General features: G+C 50.8%; 1 protein-coding gene across 2 annotated transcripts in view; it reads left to right on the top strand.

Moving 5' to 3' along the window:
- The first annotated feature begins 158 nt into the window (after positions 1 to 158).
- Positions 159 to 22,634, top strand: part of NCF2 (neutrophil cytosolic factor 2) — a 28,063-nt gene continuing 5,587 nt past the window's right edge. For both annotated transcript variants that reach the window (XM_081224162.1, XM_081224161.1), the window contains exons 1-13: positions 159 to 507; positions 2,482 to 2,564; positions 8,976 to 9,084; positions 13,590 to 13,724; positions 14,620 to 14,727; positions 15,020 to 15,079; positions 16,522 to 16,565; positions 18,090 to 18,231; positions 18,433 to 18,501; positions 19,502 to 19,577; positions 21,329 to 21,354; positions 21,775 to 21,926; positions 22,054 to 22,165. In XM_081224162.1, the coding sequence (XP_081080288.1) occupies positions 334 to 507; positions 2,482 to 2,564; positions 8,976 to 9,084; positions 13,590 to 13,724; positions 14,620 to 14,727; positions 15,020 to 15,079; positions 16,522 to 16,565; positions 18,090 to 18,231; positions 18,433 to 18,501; positions 19,502 to 19,577; positions 21,329 to 21,354; positions 21,775 to 21,926; positions 22,054 to 22,165 (1,290 nt within the window). In that variant the 5' untranslated portion in view covers positions 159 to 333. The remainder of the gene's footprint in view (positions 508 to 2,481; positions 2,565 to 8,975; positions 9,085 to 13,589; positions 13,725 to 14,619; positions 14,728 to 15,019; positions 15,080 to 16,521; positions 16,566 to 18,089; positions 18,232 to 18,432; positions 18,502 to 19,501; positions 19,578 to 21,328; positions 21,355 to 21,774; positions 21,927 to 22,053; positions 22,166 to 22,634) is intronic.

Below are 22,634 nucleotides of genomic sequence, written 5' to 3'. Positions count from 1 at the left end.
ACAGATGGGGAAGGAAGACAGAGAGGAGGAGCCGGGGGCCAGAGCAGAAGCATTTTGGGGAACTGCTGCATCACGGGCAGTCTCTGATGCACTTCCTCTCTCCTCCACCCTCCGCCCCGCTTGCCCTCTCTCCCTCCTTCTCTTTCCTTTTCTTTCGAGGTAGGCTTATGCGTCAGTTGCCAAAAGGTGGGGACATTTCCTGCCGCCTTTGCAACACGAAGTTGTCTTAAGGGAGGCTGTGCCCCATTCTGAGCTCCAGGTCAGGAAAGTGAGGGCCAGGGCAGCCCTGCCAGGGGAGACACCAGCTCACTGCCTCCCGGTTTGCACCTGACCATGTCCCTGGCCGAGACCATCAGCCTCTGGAATGAAGGGGTGCTAGCAGCCGACAAGAAGGACTGGAAGGGAGCCCTGGACGCCTTCACCGCTGTCCAGGACCCACACTCCAGGATTTGCTTCAACATCGGCTGCTTGCACACGATCCTGGGAAGCATGCCCGAGGCGGAGAAGGTGAGTGGTGATGCCTGTGCCCGTGGCCTCCCCCGGGCCTTTGTCATTAGCGGTTCTCAGCCAGGCTGCTCTTTAGAAACCTCTCAGGAGCTTCGGAAGCACAAAAGCTGCCCAGGCCCAACCCACCCCCAGAGATGCCGATTCAATTGGCCTGGGGAGGAGCCTTTACGGCCACAGTTTTGAAAAGCTCCCCAGGTGGTTCTAACAAGCAGCCTGCTGGGAACCCTTAGCTGTGGGTTATGCTCTCCTTTATTCTCCATCTATTACATTCAAATCATTCTGGAAACTTTCTTTAACACCTTTCTGAAAGCCTCCCTACTTTATGTTTTTTTCTATCAGCTGCTAGTCACAGAATTTCCATCTCACTGCTTCACACCTGATTTTAAAGCACTGCTTTTGGCTTTCCGAGACGTTCCTGTGTGTGAGCTTTGTCTGCCCAAGAGATCAAGAGGAGGTGCTTAAGAAACATCGGTTTCATCTCAAGTGACAATTCTGATCCATTATGTGGCGCATTCTTTTAAGGATTCTGAGGCAGGTGGAAGGAAAGCAGACGGTGATTGATTAATGATGTCTGCCGAGGACAAGTTGTGGGCTGTCATGGCAACTTTCTCAACTAATTTTTCTCTCATCTTCCCTAGTATGGGGTTGAGCGTTCTCAACAATCACTTTTTCAGATTGGGCATGGTAAGCTGGAAACGGTATGGCGTTTGGAAGCAGAAAATCTAGGATCAAACCCCAGCTCTGCTTCTCTCTGGACCTTTGGTCGTCACGAAGTCATGTAGACTTCTGGCTCTCAGCTTCTGGAGAAGTTAAACATCATGAAGATTGAGTGAGGCACCAACTATTTTTTTAAATTAATTTTTATTGGGGTATAGTTGATTTACAATGTTGGGTTAGTGTCTGCTGTACAGCAAAGTGAATCCGTTATTCATATACGTATATCCACTCTTTTTTAGATTCTGTTCCCATATAGGAGGCACCAACTATTAAAGTGCTGTGTAACTTCACACCACTGTGTAAATGTGAGTCCTTATTTTTACCTTTTACTGCAAGTCTTTGCAAGGTGGGGTGGACTCGCCGGCCCCTTGAAAGGGCTAGTTGCTACCACAGCCATTCTCACCCTGACAAAGAGGGAGAGAGAGGCCGCTTGGAACACCTGCAGAGACTGCCAAGCCTGCCTCCGGCTCCAGAGTGGGCAGACAGGAGTGCAGGAGGGCCCTGCATCTGGCTGGAGGGAGAGGGCCTCCACCTCCCCTCCGGAGCCTGCCCAGGGGCTGAGCAAATGGCACCGCAGAGGCACTGTCAGGAGAAGAGGTTGGCAAAGGTCGGCAGCTGGTCTGGGTGCAGCTCCGCCAGCAGGGGCTGTTGCCTCCGGCCTCTCGGGGCTCCTGGGCGAGGCTGTGCAGCCCAGCTCACCTCTCGGCTTGCCCACTCCGCCGTCCACCCTTCGTCTCCCTGCTCTAGGTTTCTCTTTGCTTTCTTCTGCTCTGGCATCTCATTCTTTCTTTGGTTTCATACTTGAGTCCTCACTCGTGACATTTTCTATGCATTCTTATTTGTTATTATTTAAATTGTATAATATTTCAAAACAGTGAACAAAATGGCCATAAGAACACACATACTGATAATTACCTTAATTGCATAATATTTCTGTAATACATTTATAAAATAAATATTATGCTGTATATAAATTTTAATTAGGTTATTTTCAAATTTGATTACTTTTATTATTTTAATCCTGTCAGTAATCTTGAAAGGCAGATATGAATATCCCCATTTTATGGAGGAGAAAACTAAGGTTCAGGGAGATTAGGTAAACTGCCTCATGCTATGCCACTAGGAAGTGACAACACAGGGCATTCTGACCCCTCAGCCTCCGGTCACCTTCAAGACACGAACCATTCTCGAGACCCTTCCTGCCTCACCCTCTGGCTCATCTCACACCTCCTCACTGCCTGGCTGTTCTCCCCACAGGCCTTCACCGAAAGCATTAACCGAGACAAGCACTTGGCAGTGGCCTACTTCCAACGAGGGATGCTCTACTACCAGATGGAGAAGTAAGTGGTCCAGTGTTGCACAAGCTGGAGAAGTGCACAGAGAAACCCCGAGGGGGTCTTGGTGATGTCAGACCTGGTGTTTGAGCAGTATCTCCCCAGCTTCTGTTGGGAAGCATGACTGGACCTTCTCTGGGAAGTTATGCAATCAGTCAGCAAGAGGCAGAAGCCCTCTCTGGGGAGGGAAGGCAGGCCTGCTGCCCAGTTATGGCCCACAGTGAGCCTATATAACCACCACAGGCTAGGTGTGGCACCCCACCAGTGTTCCTGATGGGTCATAGCCCAGGTAGTGATACCTTGTCCATCAAGGGAGCATCCATGGTGGCCTACCACTATGAGGTATTGAGCTGTCACACAATGATGATTGTCATGAAACCACATCAAAACCTTCCTTCATTCCTGCAGAATGTGTTTTCAAACACCCGGTTTAATCCATTCAATGAGATATAATTCAGCCACCAAAGTGAGAACATAAGCAACGTTACATGTACAAGAATATATTAATACAGATAAATATGTAGCATATGTCTTAATATAGAAAGTTCACCATAGATACTAAATTTAAAACAGATTTCAAAATAGTATGTATAGCACAATTCCATTTCTATTTTGCAGAATAGTCCGAAAGGCCATAGACCAAAAGGTTGTCAGCAGTTCTCTCCAGGCGGTGAAAGTACAGGGATTTCCGTTTTCTTTATCAGCCTTTCTGTACTTTTGGTGCATTTACAGTCAACACAAAATATTAGCAAAAAAAGACAACTAAATAGAAAATGAAAGTTAATCTCAATTCCCACACCCCTCCCCCAAATACCCCAATAACATACAAATAACAAAGAAAACATACTCTAAGCATCAATTTTAAATGTTTTAGGGGATGGTGAACTGACCCTTTGTAGAAATTGTCCCATTAGTGTGTATAAGTTGTAGTGAAGACGATTCAGCTCAGGCTAATGAAAAACTTTCAAACAGTGAAAATGGTCAGTAGGGGCATGGTGTGTATGTATGTGCACGACAGGTGGGGCAGGGCGTCATTGGTGGGGCCAAGGGGAGGCTGTAGAGAATGCCCAAGCACTGGGGAAGGGGTGGGCTGTGCTCTGATGCTCTACATGCAACCCTGGAAGACTTTGATCCTAGGGTTTAGTCAGAAACCAAGCCTGCAAGGCCGCTATGCAGAACTGTTGCTAGGGGCAACCACCAGAAGAAGCTCAGAGGACTTTCAAGATGTAGATGTAGTTGATTACCTGAATGGGTAAGAGCAGAAGTGAAGTCTCCCCAGAAGAAGAACCTACGTAAAATGCCCAGAAGTCCCAGAATCTGAAAGGCTCATATACTGAGTGCGTCAAAAAGACCTCAGAAAAATCCAGGAATAAGACCCAGGATTCAATTAGTCTGTGATTGATAATAGTTCAATCTAAGAGAAAAATCTACCAAGTTTTATCTTTAATTCAATAACTATCTATTGAGAAAATAATATAAATGAGGCATGATTCTCAGCCCTAAGCTGCCTTCTTTTCTTTCACTCAATCCATAGGCGTTGGTGTCCTCCCCTCCCCAAGGTTCAGCTCTTGACTCTGTTTTTTATCACTATAACAGTGGCTGTCAAATAGCAAAATATATGGCTATCTTCCCCCAAAACACATACGAGCACATACATACATTTATGTACAACTTCAGGGGGTTCAGTGTCCCCTGAAAATCATACATGAACCCTTAAGGATCACACCCTCTCCTGTTGGATTGATCTCCATCCGTACCCAGCCAGCTACTAAGTGTCCACCTGGGATCAACCCAGAATGTCTCTTTTCCTAAACCTGGTCAAGTTGACTTCTTAAATATCTTTTAGATGCACCCATTTCTCTCCCTCCTTACCAGCACTGCCCTGGTTTAGACCCCATTTTTCACCAGGACTATTGCAATCACTTCCAAACAGATTTCCTAGCCACCTGTCTCGCCTTCTCTACCCATATCCCAGAGTGATCTTCTTTAAAAAAAGAAATGTGATCTGTTGAAGAACCTCCGCTGGATCCCATTACTACAGGATGAGGGGCAGCTTCCCTTGCCTGTTACCCTGTGGTTCAGCGCTGTCCACCCACTCGCCTCCTCCGGCCTTTGCCCCAGGCAGACTCACCCGCTAGGGCGGCCACCACTCTCTTTTGTGCATCCTTTTATCACATCTGTCTCCTGTGTGATGGATATGTGCCTGTATATTTGTCTCCTCTACGGCTCGCGAGGAAAGAATACTTCTTCACTCTGGAATCCAGTATAGTATTAAGACTAGCTTTCAGTATCTAGTATAGTATTAATAAATGCTTATGGAATTATTAAGTGAAAGCAGGTGAAATATATCCTCTTCTTCAAAGGACTTGTACATTAAAAAGGGGAAGAGGTCACAAGCACTATAATGCAAAGCAGAATGGGGCAAGCGCTATAAGAGATCTTTTTAGATAAGTGCCATGGGGACTTGGAACAATCGCTTCTTAATGAGTGGGTTAGCTTCAGATTACAACAGGACTTGTTTTAAGGTGGCGTTATAGATGTTTTTTCCTCTCAGCTTTTCCCACTTTCGGAAGTTGTTGGGTTGCTCTTCTGTCATTATAAAGTTCCACCAGAACGAAGGTAGAGTCGTTCTGAGCAGGCAGGTCAGGTCTGAGGATGGCTGCAGCTGGCTGTCTCACCTCTCTGACCCCCGCCTTGTCATCCGAAAGGGGAGGGAAGCTCAAGGTGTCTTTCAGATCCTGGCCTTCTGAATATTAGGGCCTTGATAATATAGCGAGACCCTTTAGGTGAAGCTGCTCAAAGAGGCAACACAGCAGAGCCTTTTCCCTGACGTCTGAAACGGGAAAGGGCATGGCCCCAGCCCCAGGCGTGGAGGTGTGTGACATTTCGACTCCTCTCAGCTGGCTCAGACTCTCTCCATTATCCAAGTGTGTGGACTGCAGGATTCTAGTCTGCACGGGGGCACTGGCAGAGCAGGAACAATCGGGAACTTCGCCAGTTACTAAGCAACCTTTCCAGGGAGTATCACAGACATGAGGACTATAGACCCTCTCAGGCTCAGAGCTGGTGAGAAGCATCAGCGAGTTTGCCACCATGCTGCCGAGCAGCCAAGGCAGCCCAGGCGGGTGACATTCGGGTGACATTCCCCAGGCGGGTGTGTGTGTGAGGAAAGCCCTCGGGCCCAGCCCAGCAGAACCTGTGGGGGGAGGGCGGGAAGCTTCCAGCACCTCGGCCTCGTAAGAGACGCTGTGCCTTCCAGGTGGCACGGAGGAAACCTCCTGCGGAAGAGCTGGAGGGATGCAGGGGCTGCACAGCGCGCTGCCCCCAACTCGGGGCTGAAAGCTCTTTAGGAATTTTCATCCTGAGCTTATTCAGACCCTGTGCAGCAGGAAGCAGAGCTGTACATCCAAGCAGATGCCCCAGGGGAGCAGCTCCTGGTAGACATGGGGTTGCTGAGGAGAGGCTGGCAGCAGGCGGTCAGGGCAGTGCTGTCAAAGACAGGTTTAAAAACAGACATCTTGGGGCTTCCCTGGTGGCTCAGTGGTTGAGAGTCCACCTGCCAATGCAAGGGACGCGGGTTCATCCCCCGGTCCGGGAGGATCCCATATGCCGCGGAGCGGCTGGGCCCGTGAGCCATGGCCGCTGAGCCTGCGCGTCCGGACCCTGTGCTCCACAACGGGAGAAGCCACAGCAGTAAGAGCCCCGCGTACCGCAAAAACAGACATCTAGCAGGGGGACTCCCACCCCGTTTTAAACACAAAGCAAGCCTTTTGAATAATGTCAGTTCTTTCTTTCTCCCTCCTCCTGGGCCCAGATCTTTAACCATCCTGACGGGCAGAATTATGAGGAGGATTTTGTTAGGCTCATTCAACCCCAGAGAGACACAGGCGTTGTTACTTCACAGCTGAAACTCAGCTGCTGAGCCCGCACGCCAGAGAGGCAGGTACACCCGCAGGTTAGTGGTGACAGAACCTCACGCGTGCCCTCCGAGGACCTTCCGCGCTCTCACGACCAGGCAGTGGAACATGAAACAGGACACCTGCCTTTCCGCCTGCCCACTTCTTCTTGGCTCAGTGAATCGGAAAGAACAGAGATGCTTACCTCGCCCCCCTTCAAGGGAATGCCTAAAAGGATGTGTAAGTGACTTGAAATGCTTCTTGCTTCTTAAGGAATGACCTGCCTGCTTTTTTTTTTTTTGCCGGTACGCAGGCTTCTCACTGTCGTAGCCTCTCCCGTTGCGGAGCACAGACTCCAGACGCGCAGGCTCAGCGGCCATGGCTCACGGGCCCAGCCGCTCCGCGACACGTGGGATCTTTCTGGACCGGGGCATGAACCCGTGTCCCCTGCATCGGCAGGCAGACTCTGAACCACTGCACCACCAGGGAAGCCCTGACCTTCTTGCTTTTAACAGGTTTTACAATCAGCTTTATTAACAAGGATGTGTTAGAGGAAACCATCCTTCTGTTTCAAAAGCAGGTCTCCTGCTGCTGTTCCTCCTGCAGCCCCTGCAGCTGTGGGACTTCCTTCCAACCAAATGATGACAGAATGTCCAGCTTCCCTCCCCCCACCTTGCTGCCACCCTGGGACCTCTTGGCCAGCCTGCCCTCCTGGCCTGTTCCAGGCTTCCCTGAGATCAGTGTTCCAGCTTCTACAACTATGTATTTTTATCTCCTGATAATAGTTAATACAGTATACAGTGTTAAGTAAGCATGTAAGAAAAGATTGGTATATGAATTTAATTGACAGTTTTAGAGCTGGATCTATAAATATTAATAATAATAGTAAAATATTATATATATTAATATGTAGATTATATTACTTATATATATATATATAAATAAAAATAGTAAATTACTGTGTGTGCCAGGCACCATCCTAAGCACCTGAATGCTTTGTGCTATTACTATTCTCTAATTCTAAAGATGAGGAAACAGAGAAATTAAGTAACTTGCCCTTTGTCACTAGATAGTAAGTGGCAGAGACAGGACTCCAGTCTAGGTGGGTGTGACCTCAGAGGTTAGATCCAGGAGCACGTAGTAAGTAGCCAGCTTCTCATGTGCTATGCCCCTTGAGTATAACAATGCACTCCCTATAATATCAACGTGGAAGCTGAGGCCAGGGAAGCAGTTTGCCAGGGTCTCCCAGTTAGTGGCGGGGCTGGCCGCAGTCTCTCGGCCCCTGTCCTAGGGTGCCTTCATTACCCCACACCACCTCTCGAGGGTCCCCACCAGCTTGTGTCCAGATCCCAGGCTTGCCTTCAAGAGAAGCCACACATGGCAGCTCTGGGTCAGACAGTGGCCGGGGGACTTTTGGTTCAGTTGCCTGCTGGGAGCCACCAGACAGCCACATTTGTTCCTGCCAGGCCAGGGGCTGGCATGGGGATGGGGAAAGCTTGATTTTTGCTGCTTCTACCCCCTACTGCCTGGTAATGGCTCCCTCCCACCAGGGCATCTGTGGAGGTCAGGGGCAGGCCAAGCAGGTCTGGTCCAGGTCCTGCCCACGCCCCCATGGGCACTATTTTTTTAAGTGGTTTTGGGGTTTTTTTGTTTGTTTGTTTGGGGGTGTTTTCTTGGCCTCACTGTGTGGCATGTGGGATCCTGACCAGGGATCGAACCCGTGCCCCCTGCGTTGGGAGCCTGGAGTCTTAACCACTGGACCACCAGGGAAGTCCTGCTCATGGGCACTATTGATATGGTCAGCCCTATTCTTCACCACGAATCCAATGACAGCCGCCCTGATCCACCTTGAGACAGTCAGCACAATGCCAACCCAACAAAGCAGAAGGACAGTGCCAGAAGTTTTAGAAATGCTGTCTGGCTTAAGTGATGATTTCTGTTTTCTTTTTCCCAGAGTGTGTGGAGGAGGAGGGAGGGGACAGGAGACTACAAAGGCCACAAAACCAAGAGCTAAGCAGGACTCAGAAGAAGCTGAAAGAGAAGGCTCTGGGCAGGAGGGTGATGCCAGTGGCGGTGAAGAGGGGCCCCTTGGAGCTGCATCAGGCTGGCCTGGCCTCCTGGTGGGAAGCAAGGCACAAGCCATGCTCTGATCAGCCCCGTGGGGACGTGGAGGCCAGCAGGTGCTGCTCTGCTTAAAGCTCTCAGGGGAAACTGAGGCTCTCTTGGGAAGTGACAGGCTGGTTGTCAGAAAGGTGGGAGGTGTGTGCAGTCCACAAAGACAAAAATACCTGTGGCTGCCTGAAATTGGGAGGCTGGCAGGGTTGCTGGCATGCACAACCCCAGGGGGTACCATTCACACTGGGTTCTGTGGAATGCTGGGGCTCAGGATTGGCGAAAAACTAGAGAAGGTCAAAAGAGATTAGACAGGCTTCTTGTCCTAGTGAGACGGATGGGCAAAGAGCAGCAGACACACATTTTATTCTTTATTCTTCCGTGCCTTCAACTGGTTTCTTTCCTGCAGATATGATTCTGCCCTTAAAGACCTTAAGAAGGCCTTGACTCAGCTTCGAGGGAATCAGCTGATCGACTACAAGATCCTGGGGCTACCGTTCAAGCTGTTTGCCTGTGAGGTGAGGAGGAAGGGCCCGACCTGGGCAGGAATGGGTGCTGGCTGAGGGGCAGCTGACAGTTGAGATGCACGTCGATCTGTTGACACATCCAGGAGCCTGGAAAAGGCATTTCGCCTCCCCTGCCTTGGGACTCAGATTTTTCCCTTAAGAAAAGACTCAGATCGGGCTTCCCTGGTGGCGCAGTGGTTGGGAGTCCGCCTGCCGATGAAGGGGACATGGGTTCATGCCCCGGTCCGGGAAGATCCCACATGCCGCGGAGCGGCTGGGCCCGTGAGCCATGGCCGCTGAGCCTGCGCGTCCGGAGCCTGTGCTCCGCGATGCGAGAGGCCACAACAATGAGAGGCCCGTGTACCACACACACAAAAAAAAGAGCAAAGACACAGATCAATTGCTTTGAGCTCCTCATGGAGTCCTCAGTTACCTGAGTGCATGGATTTTAATAATGTGAGGCTCAAAGGACCATGTAGAAATGAGTTTGCTGGGTTCTCTGAAGGGAGGCTTGGCTGCACACGAGCATGTTGGCCTGTGACAGTTGTCCTAATAATTTGCATAATTCAGGTGAACAGGCAATTTTCTCAGCATTATACTGACAAATCCAAAATCACGGGTTCACTCGCCATACAGGACCTGCCTTAACCCTGCTCAGTTCCCAAGTTCACACTCTTTGCGATGAATGGTCTGGCCTCATGTACGTGGTATATACCCAAAGAGAGAGTGAGGACAATTTAGCACCAAGCTGTCCCCTCCTGGTCAAAGAACAGCTCAGAGCACACAGTTAGGAAAGGTCTCCATAGAAGGATAACTTATGTTCTGTATGACCAAGACGGAGAGGCATGTCTGGCTGTGACCTTATAGGTTCATGTACTTTTTCCAACCCACCCTCTGCACTCCCGTTCTAAACCCCAAATATGTACCAGTAGCTTTAAAACTAAAATTCATGCAAATATCATAGATCTTTATCTAGAAGAATTAGTGAAAAAATGTCCCCTTGTTTTAGTTTCTCAGACAGGCGAAGCCAAGTGTCCCCAGGGTCACTCAGGGCTAATAATAGAGTCCACAGCTGCCTGGGCCCCTGGGGACACACGTCTCCACCCAGCCCTGTGACAGGATAGCAACTTACTTCAGTTCTCCCACACTAGGGAAATGAGGCTTTTCGGTGGGAATTGGCTGGCATTTGGCCAGCTTCTAGAGTACCGTCTCTCAACTGTGGTCCTTTTGATACGTTGGACCAGCTCATTCTTTATTGTGGGGACTGGCCTGTGCATTGTAGGGTGTTGAGCAGCATCCCTGTCCTCTACCCACTAGATGCCTATAGCACCCCACCCACAGTGTGACAACCTAAAATGTCTCTAGATATTGCCAATTACCCCTGATTGAGAATCACTTACACAGAACCTCCAGAGAAAGAATCCTAGAATGGTACCATCAAAGCAGAATTCCATGGGAGGGACGTTCCCCCTCTAGTCGGAGTTGAGATGACCAGGGGGCAGGAAATACTGGCTGTATGGGCTTCTCTGTAAGGGAGGCTGGACTTTTCAGGGTCCTGTATACCACATGGGACACTCCAGTCACTTCCCTACTTATAAAGCCGCCGCTCCCTTCCCACCAGGGTTCTGAGAAATCACACCATCCTTTTTGAAAAGAGTCTGGGGCTTTTCCAGTCATGGGGTCCTAAAAACCTGTTACTAGAAAAGGTCTTAAGAGCAGGTGGCTGAGAACCAAACAGGAAGTTTTAAATGGCTTCAAGCTCTCTTTTCTTCCTGCACACATGGTCAGGGTTGGGCTGGGCTGGCCAAGCATGTACGCAGAGGGCAACAGCTCATTGCTGCTCAGAAATAGCCCAGGAAGGGAGTCTAGATCTCTGTCTGGGCTTGGTCCCTGTGTCCATCGTTCAGCACCAGCCACTAACTCTATGGAAAAACCAACCATGCCCCCATCCATACTTGCCTTGGTAAACTGTCCTTTTTATCTGGATGAGGCCCTGGACCAAATCACAGTGTGGGTGGCAGACTGGTGTAGAGAAGTGTATTAATTATCTGCTGCTGATTACCAAATTGCTTACAGCAACACCGTTTGTGCTCTCACAGTGTCTGGGGTCAGGAACCCACGCTTGGCTGGGTGGTGCTGGCTCAGAGGCTCTCATGAGGTTTGCAGTCAGGATGTTGGCAGGGCTGCTGTCATCTGAGAGCTTGACTGGGGCCGGAGGATCTACTGCTAAGGTGCCTGGCAAGTTAGTGTTACTGGTTGTCAGGACGCCTCAGTTCTTTGCCACATGAACTTCTCCATAAGGGCGGCCCGAGTCCTGTCATGACGTGGACCTCCCCCCGAGGAAGTAATGAACCAAGAGAAAGTAATATGGAGCATCAGTGTCTTTTATAACTTAGCTTCAAATGTCACACCCCCCTCATTTCCATAATATTCTAGTGGCTACACCTGTGAGCTCCCTTGGATGTGGGAGGGTGAGAATCACGGGAGCCATCTTGGGATCTGGCTGCCACTAAAGCAAGGACTTTGGGATCAGAGAGACAGGGATCAGATCCCTGCCCGACACTTACTAGTTGTATAAACCTAGGGAAGTTATGGGTCATTTCCGAGCCTCAGGTTCCTCCTCATCTGTAAAGAAAGGCTGAGTACTTACCTCATACACATTTGCTAATAAATTCACTCATTTTTGCATACATTTATTTAATTAATTTATTTATTTGTTTTTTGCGGTACGCGGGCCTCTCACTGTTGTGGCCTCTCCCGTCACGGAGCACAGGCTCTGGACGCGCAGGCTCAGCGGCCATGGCTCACGGGCCCAGCCGCTCCGCGGCACGTGGGATCTTCCTGGACCGGGGCACGAACCCGCATCGGCAGGCAGACTCTCAACCACTGCTCCACCAGGGAAGCCCTGCATATATTTATAATGCCTGCTAGTGTCAGGCAATGGAGGTCCAGGAGTCCACAAGACAGTGTCAGCAGCCAGAAGCTCATGGTCACGTGTAATGCAAGGTGATAATGTTAGGGCAAGAGAAGTGCTAGGGCAGGACTATGGAAGCACAGAAGTGAGGCCCCTACCTTGTATGGTGGTTGTGAGGTTAGAGATAATGCAGATAAAGTGCCTGGCCCAACGAGGCGGTCAGTAAATGGTCTCGTTGATGATGGTGATGATGATGATAAGGACAATGACAAGGACAGGCAGCACGGATTTCCAGGAGCCCCAAGTTCTTCGTAGATTTAACCTTCTGACCGCAAACACAAAGAAACCCCAGATGGCATCAGTCTGCAGACTCGGCCCTGTGATCTTCCCCCAAACCATGTGGGCTCTCCCTGAGAAGGCAGGCGAGACCTCTTTGCTCAGCCTCCAAGCAAGTCCCGAGATAGTTCCCTAGATAATAGTAATGAGAGCACACCTAGTGTGTGCCAAGCAATTGAACTCAGTGCTTTATGTGAATTATTTATTTCTCACAAAAATCTGGAGGCAGGAAACATTATTATCACCATTTTATAATGAAGCCGAGGCCACATACTAGCAAACAGCCCTGGGGTACCTCCACTGCACTGCCTCCACGTGGTACAGCTTGGAAGGCCAACAATCCCCTTCTCCAGCCGGGCCTCAGGTGACCAGCTCTACCTCCTCTCTGAGGCCCTGGAGAACGGCCCACACCCCACCCTGGGGCATCAGGCTGTGACTCCCATCACTTTCACCTGTGAAAAGCTTGCAGGAGCTCCTGGCTGTTTAGCCATCCTCCATACATGCTGCAAGGAGCCCTAAGAACTTGCTGCACTGTCGTTAAAAAGAAGTAAAGTAAACCCTACTTGTTAGCTGCCATCTTGATTTTCTCCCACCCCAGGTATAGTGACGCCCTGGGTTTGTATCAAGCCTCTTTCCACCTAAAGTAAACCCTGCTTGTTAGCTGCCATCTTGATTTTCTCCCACCCCAGGTATAGTGATGCCCTGGGTTTGTATCAAGCCTCTTTCCACGTCCAGTGGACTTTTGCCCATAGAGTTTCCTCCTGCCCGTATGACTACATCACAGTCTTGTTACTCCTGTGTTCTGGACAGGGTTCTCTTGGTGCTGATGCCGAGTGATGCATCTGGAACCCTCTCTCTCTCCATCCCACACCTGTCCAGTCTCTGAGCCCTGGTTCAGTGACAGAAGCTGGTCTGGGAGGCCACAGGCCTGTATTTTATTCCCAACTCTTCAAGGGGCCTTGAGCACATCACTGTTCTCAATACCAAAACCACAGAATAATTCTAGTCCTCTCCTGACCTACCTGGCTGCTGAAAGAGTGCACACGATGTTGGATTTGTGCATTACATGATGTTTTTCTCACACCGTCCTTGTGCTAGATATAACTCAGGAGCAAGATTGATTGTATTTTGGATATTCCCGGGAGAGCTGGGAAAGGGAGAAATGTCACCAGGCAACATTCCGGCAACACACGTGCAAGCTCTCCCCTGCGTGGTCCCTAGATTCGGAGCAGCCTCAAGTTTTATGTTGTGGCCTGTGCTTTTCTAGGTGTTATATAATATTGCTTTCATGTATGCCAAGAAGGAGGAATGGAAAAAGGCTGAGGAACATTTAGCATTGGCTGTGAGCATGAAGTCTGAGCCGAGACATTCCAAAATCGACAGAGCCATGGAAAGTGTTTGGGTGAGTGCGCTGGGGAAGAAGGTGGCAGGAGGATTTGCTTGGGTTTGTGTTTGTTTTAGTGCACGTGCGGATCGGGAAGTCGTAATCGTGGTGCTTTTACCTCCTCTGAACTCTGGGTAACACTGATCTTGGGGCATGTTTCCATGTGGGATCTTGAATCTGGAAGTCTGAGAAGCTGGGGCCTAGAGTATGGGACAGCAGAGCCCTCCTCATGCCCCTCTGAGGGGCGCCTGGTGGCAGCCGGGGAGGGGCAGAGGCTGGGGGCTGGGGCCTGGGGCCAGCACACAAGGGCAGAGGCTGTGCCCGCTTGCTTACCCCGGGTCCTTAAAACCTGGCTCCGTACCAGGTGCATGACAGCTCTCAACAAAAATGCATTGATTATATGAACGAATGGTGAAAACTATCCATCGTTTGAGCACAGCTGGGGATGAAAGTGGTTTTAAATATGATTTTTAAACACCAGGAACAAGGGGGCTCAAGTCAGTCTGTACATGCCTATCCACGTCTGCGAACACCAGTCCCAAGAGAGCACTGTCGTGGGCCTTGCTTGGGTCCCGGGCCACCTTTGTGGTTGTGGTGCCTCCCAGGCCGTGAGTGACAGCCCTGTCTGAGCCACACAGAGTGGGAAAGGGGCAGCTCCCCTAGGAAAAGAACATGCTGGGCAAGCAACACCCACAGATGCCCTCATGGCCTCTCGGTGTAAGGTGATTGTGAACCCAAACGGTCCTACCTTAGACACCCTGAAATAATAACAAGTCCGGCCCTGCACGTTGAGAAAAAGTGCTCTTGTGAGGTTATCTCAACGGATCCATGCGTCCATTCATTGAGGGAGGCAGGACAAGCATCCTTAGCCCCATTTCACAGGTTATAAAAGACTATGTTCTCTGTGTTTTAGAAACAGAAGCTGTATGAGCCAGTGGTGATCCCTGTGGGCAGGCTGTTTCAGCCAAATGAAAAGCAAGTGGCTCAACTGGTCAAGAAGGATTACCTAGGCAAGGCCACGGTAAGTGAGGTCACTCAGCGTCCCCTGAGATCCCTCTGGCATAGGCCCTGTGGAGCAAGGGAGGAGGGACTCTTTGGAAAAGGGCACCTGCCTTGTGGTCCTGCCCTGGGAGAGCAGCAACTTCTCACCCAGAGGGTCAGCAAGCCCATCCTTAGCCGCCCTCCACTTCTGAAACCAAGTACCCGCGAGAACAGATCCAGGGTGTGAGAAAGGAGGGAATCTTGGGGAAAACCACAGAAGGAGGGGGAAGCAGTGCTGACCGAGCCCTCACACGTTCCTTGCTCAATTTCAGGTCGTGGCATCTGTGGTGGATCAAGACAGTTTCTCAGGGTTTGCCCCTCTGCAGCCACAGGTGAGGCGGTCCTGTCCTTCTCCAGGGATCGAGGTCTCCAGAGCTCTCTGGGAAACAGCCAACTGGGGAGACTATTTGTGCTGAGCTGCCTTGTTTTAAGGGCTCCTTCAGCTGAGCTCTCAGTGCCGCTGAGGGTGTCTGCATGACCATCCTCTGTCACGGGTCCCATGACTGGTGGGGGAACGAGGCAGTTTTAGGCTTAATCTCAAGTCCTCAGGAACCAACACTCCTCCTTCTCCCCAAATGCCAGGCTTCACTTCTCTAAGTTCTAAGAGAGCTCCGGTGTATACCGTCTCTCCCGAAGCCTTGACCATTCTCTCAGGAAATTGAAACACAGCTAGGGAAGGCTTTTTCACAATGCCTGTTCTCAGACACAGGACACAGGGGCTGGTCAGGGACTCCCATGGGGCCCGGGGCCTGAGGCCGTGGCTCTTCTGGCTGCATCTGCCTGCCAACGTGCAGAAAATTTCCTCGGGAACACAGGTGGGGGGCCCAGGGTGAACCATCTTTCTGCTCAAGCTGGGCTCAGAGACACAGTTCCAGATGGATTAGGTGACCGTGGGTCTAGAAATGTGAAGGCAGAGCTCCCTTATGAGGGGAAGAGGGTAGGGCCGGATAAGGAAAATTCCAGCTCTGCTGTAAAAGAGCTGTGGTGGGCAGGAGTGTTGGTCCACACTAGCAGAGGGAGGCGTTTCTGAGCGTGGCAACCACGGTCCAGTGTACACACACCCGGTCACTCTGAGAGCAGCGCTGACAGCCTCCCGGGGTCAGAGAGATGACCGCTGGCTCAAAATGGGACCGACACCGGGGCACTGGAGGGTAAGATGAGCAAAGGAGGAGAGCAAGAGAGGCAAAATTCTTTGACCTCTGTCTTCACCATAAAGTTGAAGAAAGCCTTGCGGGATTCCTTTGGGCTTCAGGGCAGCCAGGGGACTCCCAGAGGGGAAGAAGCCTGGATAACTGGGCTCCATGCCACTCAATGTAGAACAGGGAACACACCTCAGAAGGAGCGTCTTGCCTGCTCAGTGGCCCTTGGGTTCATTTTTAAATACCCACGAGTGTCATGTGGCAGAACAGACAATAACTACAGAGCAGCGCTTTGGGAAACTGTCCCAGGAAGGGGATGGAGCTCAAGGGCGAAAGCACCCTCATGACACTGTGTGGCTCTGTGACAGCTGAACTCCAGAGACCAGGTGTGGCTCAAGATGAATAGCCGTGCTGGTGAAACCTGGGCCCTGGGAGCTGGTGGGAGGCGTTATCCTCCAGTGTTTAGTCAGGGTGCACTGTGTCCTCTCCCTAGACGGTGTTCTGATTGAGCCAGAAATGCAGCCTTTGATATTCTGGTCTGGAAGGAGGCTTAACTTACCGTTAACCGTCTGTTCTCTCTCCCCCGCCTTCACTTACTGTCCTGCCCTTCTTCATTTCTCCTGAATGTTCAACAGGCAGCCGAGCCTCCACCCAGGCCCAAGACCCCAGAGATCTTCAGGTAAGTTAGATTTAGGCCAAAATGCAGACCATCCAAACTCCAAGCCTGAACGGATGGCCACAAAGGGCTGAAGAAGGTGAAGCTGGGGTCAGGGGCCAAATCCTGTGCAGTTTAGCCCAGCATGCCGGCTCCTCCGGCTTTCACGGCTAGAAAGGAGTGATGCAGGGGGACGGAGCCCTGGCCGTGGTGGGGTCGACATGGGGGTCTGGCCACAGCTGCGTGGTGGCCCCGTGTCCCCAGGTCAAGGTGCGCCCAGAGAGTGAGGGCTTGTAGCTGAAGTGCAGCAGTGTCCGTGGAAGGTCGCTGCTGGGGGCCGCACGCCGACCCCAGGGTGGAGAGCTCTCTGCGGGCCTCAGACCCCTCGGAGGAGGGGAGGCCGGGCTTCTGGAGTCAGGCGAGCCGAGTGGGAAGCTGGAACGGCATGTCCTTTCCTGTGTGGGCGTTTTTCACTCCCTATTGGCACACGTCTTCTGAAGAAGGAAGAGGAAGGACTCAAGAAAAAGAAGTCATGCTTCTGTAAGATGAGAAGCCAAGAATGACATAACCTACAGCTTTCTTAAGAGTTATTATCTCTAAGTGAGGAAGCAAGCCTAGCTCCCGCATCCCCGATAGGGAAGGATGTCACAAAAGGTGAAAAAAGTACCAAAGCAACTATAAAAGTCAGGGGGCGGGCTTAGCTCATTCCTAAACTCTCCACGTGCTGGTGGGGGCAGTATCCCCCCTATAAATGAATACGGTGTTCGAAAACAAAAGGAGGGGCTGAAGGGAAAGGCAGGAGCAGAGTGGGAGGGAGGGAGAACCAGCAAGGCCAGAGCGAGTGGAGGGAACGTGGACCTGCCTCAGTCACACGTTCCGAAGTGGCACAAGTGGGACGCCCCAAGAGCAAAGCAGGCCTTGAGGAACCGGTAAAGGGGAAACGACCTTGTACAAGGCACAGCTAGGCAACCTCAAAGCTCTTTACACTCTCCCCCATGCCTCCCAGCTCATCTCTCCTGCTCTCTGTCCCCCGCCCCCGACCCCCACCGTGTGCCTGACCCACCCCCATGCTGGCTCTAGGTGACTGCTCTTCCCCCCTCCCCAACTCATCTTCCTCACCCAGCGGGCTCTCACCCACCTTGACGTTGCGCCCTTCCTCTGATTGGGCTCTACCCAGGCTTGGGCGCTGGCTAAGCATACCCAGGAAACTTCCTCCTCAGAAGGAAAGGGAGGGCAGGGATGGTAAGGCCTCGTGATGAGTGTTGTTATATTTCTTTTACTCTTGTGCCACTTGCACGTATGGTTACGGAGCACGTTCACATGCAGTTTCCTACCGAGTCCTCTTGGGACCTCAGGCAGGCAAGCTCCCTGCTCAGGGTCACCTGGGCAGTTAGAAGTGGAGTTAGAAGGTGCCTGGAGTGAGCCGGCTCCATGGCCATAGTTGCTGGTCCATAGTGCCATGGGATGGGATGCGGTCCAGGCTAGACAGTGGATGGGATCTTGTATCTTGAGTCTATCCCCTCTTGTCCCCTCTGCCTCCCCCTGCAGGGCTCTGGAAGGGGAAGCCCACCGTGTGCTGTTTGGGTTTGTGCCTGAGACACCAGAGGAGCTCCAGGTCATGCCAGGGAACATCGTCTTTGTCTTGAAGAAGTGCAGTGATAACTGGGCTACGGTCATGTTCAACGGGCAGGTATTCAGAGGACCAGGGGTGGGCTTGGGGCCACGGGATCCTGGCAGCACATGGAAGAGCTTTTTGAGGAGCAGCACCTGCTACCCTCTTTCAACTGTCCTCCACCCACCCCTCCCCATGTCTCTGGGCTGTTCTGTGGTGTGGGCACTGATGAGTGCATCTCTATTTCCCACTTTCTGGCTCCGTGGTGCTGCACTGCAGAAGGGGCTTGTTCCCTGCAACTACCTGGAACCAGCTGAACTGCGGATCCATTCTCAGCAGAAGCCCCAGGTACTGTAGTGCCAAGGTCTGACCTGCTCCCCCCACGTGCCCCCCAAGCCCCCCGCTGACAGACCACGGAGGGGAGAAGAGCAGTGCGGAAGAGGCACTGAAGACACACTAGTCCCGAGCCCACCTTGCGTTGGTACCAGCTGCCCGGAGTGGAACCTGGGGATGAAGGAAAAAACCCAGATGTGCTGAGTAGAGGCATCGGCAGGACTTACCGGGGCCCCCCGGCTCTGTGATTCCTCCTGGTCAGGGGTGACTTGATCAAAGCTATAGCCTATGAATGTTAGGTCTTCCCAGAATGTCCTCTCCACCTGGAAGAATAGTCAATGTGTTGGCTGGTGAAATCCATTCAGATTTAGAAATCTGCTTTAAAACACCGAATGAGAGCAGGCCTTGCCAGCCACTGCTTCTGACGCTGCCGCCCCACCCTCAGCCCCCATCTCCGTTGACCTGCCCTTCTGCCAGGCCTGGGGAGTGGTCTTTGTTGGATCCATTCAGATGTCTGATGGCAGTGGAGACCCTGTCTCTCTCTAGACTATGCAACCAGTTGTCCTCTGTGGGCTTGGCCCTCCCAGAGTCACTACGTCCAGATGACTTGAAAAGTTCTAACTGCCATGCACATGAGAAGTGGAATGTTTCCTTTGAAGGGGCAAGATGTGGAGTGAGAGGGTGAGCTAAGACAAGACTCAGGGTCCTACCCCACCTCCAGTGGGTTTCCAGTGTGGCTCAACGGGGTGATTAGGCAGCAAGGGCCTTTTACCTGGGGGTTAGGATCCTCATTTCTACTCTGATTTGTTTTCACCAGGCCAACCTTGCCTCCCAGTTAACCAACACTTTCCTTAGTCTCCCCTGAATGTTACCACCACCCCAGGTTTTAGAAAGTCGTTTGCATATGGCTCCTTTCCATGGGGGTCTGCAGGGTCTCCCCTGCCCCCAACTCCTATCCCTGCCTAAGAACTGTGTCTGAATGAAGGTTCTCACCCTCTCTTCCTGTTCCCTCCAGGAGGAAACCTCGCAGGAGTCTGATATCCCAGGTCCTCCCAGTTCCAGGGCTCCTGGGAGACCCCAGTTGTCACCAGGTTTGTGTCTCTGGAGCAACATCCCAGGGCTGGGTGTAGTTGCTCTCCCAGCCTTCCAGGAAAATGTGGTTCCTTGTCCTCCCAGCAGGCCACTCAGTTTAGGACGGCACGGCCCCAGAGGCCCCTCTCTCCTGTACCACTCACCGACCCCAAACATAGGAAATCAGTGGCCTTCCTCCCTGCCTGCTCCAGAACACTCGTGGGGCTTGGGCAAATGTAGCTGCTTTCTAGGGGCACTGAGCATCCCAGCTCACTCCTCAAGTACTGAGACCTCACCCCAGGAGGAAAGTTTCAAGTAATTGCTTCACATGTTTACTTAAAAGGCGGATGCAGTGGCTCTTTTCAAATGTCTGAAGAACTCTATCTGGAAAAGAAACTGCTCTGCAGAGCCCTGAGGGCTGGACAAAGAACCATGGGGCAAATGTGAAAGGCAGACGCTCCTGATGTGTGGAGATGGCTGCCCTGGGAAGTCAGGGGCTTTTTGTCACTGATACAGATTAAGCAGATTCTGAGTAAGTGCTTGGCAGAGATGCACTGAATAGGTGGCATGTCCAGATCCTAGGTCAGTGATAGTCATGCCCACCTGATCATTAGAATCACTTGGGATGCTCCCCACCCCTATTTTTATTTTGAAAATATCAAGCCTACAGAAAAGTTGAAAGTATAGTACAATAAACACCAGAGTACCTTTCACCTAAATTCAGTAATTGTTAACATTTTGGACCGTATACTTGCCCTGCTCCTTTCTCTAATATAAAATGTTTTTCTAGTGGCTGAGCCACTTGAAAGTAAGTTACAGACTCATGATACTTCACCCTGCACTTCAGCGTCTGTCTCCTAAGAACAAGGACATTCTTCTGCATAAGCACAATATAATTGTTATATCTAGGATAATGTTAATATTATATCTTAATTATATAATATAAATTGTATATTTCATATTCAAATTTCTCCTACTGCCCCCCAAAATGTCCTTGATAGCTTTTTTTTTTTTTTTTTTGGTATTTTCTGTCTAGGGGTCCAGCAAACATATTAACCTAGGAAGATTCTAAGAATTTGGATTCCTAGGCCTTTGATTCTGATTTCTTAGGACTGGAATGAGGCTTAGGAAACTGTATTTCTAGAAAAAACTTCCCAAGTGATTCCAGTGATCAGCTGGGTTTTAGATCAGTGATCTTTTTTGATCATGTCCCCACCATGGTGAATATCTTTAGAGTATCTTTATCTTCTCTTATATAAATTATATACATACGGCTATATTAATATATTTTGCACATTAGAAAACATACACAAAAATAAAGGACAAAATGAAAATAAGTGGTTCTAATATTGCTTCTAGTGGCCCCTGGCTCATCTTACACTCTCTGATTTTCATTTCTACGGAGCCCACTGCTTTAACTGACCTTTGGGAATCTTGAATGATACCACTACACCAGCAGCACTGCTGTTAACTGACTTTGGGGAATCCCTCCCTAACCCCATGGGTTGGTGAGAATGTGATGGTCCTTTGATAATACCTATATCTTCCCTAAATCAGAGACTTGGTTCATCTGTGTGTTCATGGCTTTGCCCTTCACATCGCCCCAGTGATTTACCCTGCAGTTTATTACGATTAGTAATCATCCCAGAGGTTAAAGGGTATGAAGTTGGGTGCCCTGTTCTAAGAGGTGTCCTCTTGTATATGGCAGGGGCTGGCCAAGAGTGTTCATTCATCATTTTCTTTTGTTTTATTCCTTACCTTCTTCATTTAGGTCAGAAAGAAAAAAAAGAGCCCAAGGTAACATTTTTTTTTCCCTTGTACTATTTCAAGTGGTAGAGGAAGGAAGAGCATGGGCTGCCCACGTAAACATGTCCACGGGTGTGTCTCCCTGGATTACATACAGAAAGAGACCCAAAGGAAGGGTAGACCACATGCTACCACACATACAGGGACCAGGGACCCCCTCGACAGTCCCTCCCTCCACCATGCACACACTGCCTACTGGCCCATGGCTGGTGGGCCAGATCTAACCCAGCAGGAATTCTTATCCAAGTGAGAGTTGGGCTGGAGGACAGAGCTCTGAAGGCCCTCTCGTGGTACTCTGAAACCAGGTACTTCTTGGCCTCTCCCTGCCACGGGGTGCTCCCTGTGATCCGGCATGTTTCTCAGAGGAAGCCTCAGGCACTCATGAGTTCCCTTTGCTTGCTCTCCCCACAGGAAGTCAAGCTCAGCATCCCCATGTCCTACACACTCAAGGTGCACTACAAGTACACGGTGGTCATGGAAACTCAGTCCGGCCTCCCCTACAGCCAGGTCCGGGACATGGTGGCTAAGAAGCTGGAGCTCCTACCGGAACATACTAAGCTGAGGTGAGCTCCACGCAGGGAGCAGTTAGGGGGACAGCTGGGAGCCTGCTGCTGGCCTGGTGGGTGGGAGTGGAGGGTGGTTCTGCACTGATGCTCTCTGACTTGATTCTTCCTCATTATCTCTACCCAGCTATCGGCCTCGGGACAGCAGTGAGCTGGTGCTCCTTTCAGAAGACAGCATGAAGGATGCCTGGGCCCAAGTGAAAAACTACTGCCTGACTGTGTGGTGTGAGAACACAGTGGTGAGTGCGGTGAGCCCAAGGGCATCTAAGGCCATGTTTCTTACTTTCTTAATGGGCCACTTCCTCAACAGCAATTCAGCATTTACCCGGCACCTTCTGTGTGCCTGGCACTAGGCTTGGTGTTAGGGATACGGTGGGTAACAAGCCTCAGCTCTACCTCCATTCCATTGCATCCTCACCTGGGTTGCAGCCAGGAGAGGGTTTCCCACAAGAGAAGAGCAGGCCCAGGCGCCCAAAGAAAGCTTCTAGTCCCTTCCATCTGCTGCCACACCTAATTGTTTCAATGTTTAGACTCATCACTATCAAGCAAGGTTGGGATGAAGTCATAGCTTGAGGCTGAGTTCACAGCCATTCTTCACCTTAAGTTTCCAAGGGGAAGAACACTTGGGAGTGAAAGAAAGTAGTGAGCATTTGTTTCACAAAGAGATGCCTTGGATAAAAAACTCCTACTCACAGCAAGCATCTATTG

The sequence above is a fragment of the Mesoplodon bidens genome, assembly GCF_964165515.1.
Source record: "Mesoplodon bidens genome assembly, chromosome: 2".
In the NCBI taxonomy this organism is placed as follows: domain Eukaryota; kingdom Metazoa; phylum Chordata; class Mammalia; order Artiodactyla; family Ziphiidae; genus Mesoplodon; species Mesoplodon bidens.
This window is presented reverse-complemented; position numbering and strand designations above follow the sequence as displayed.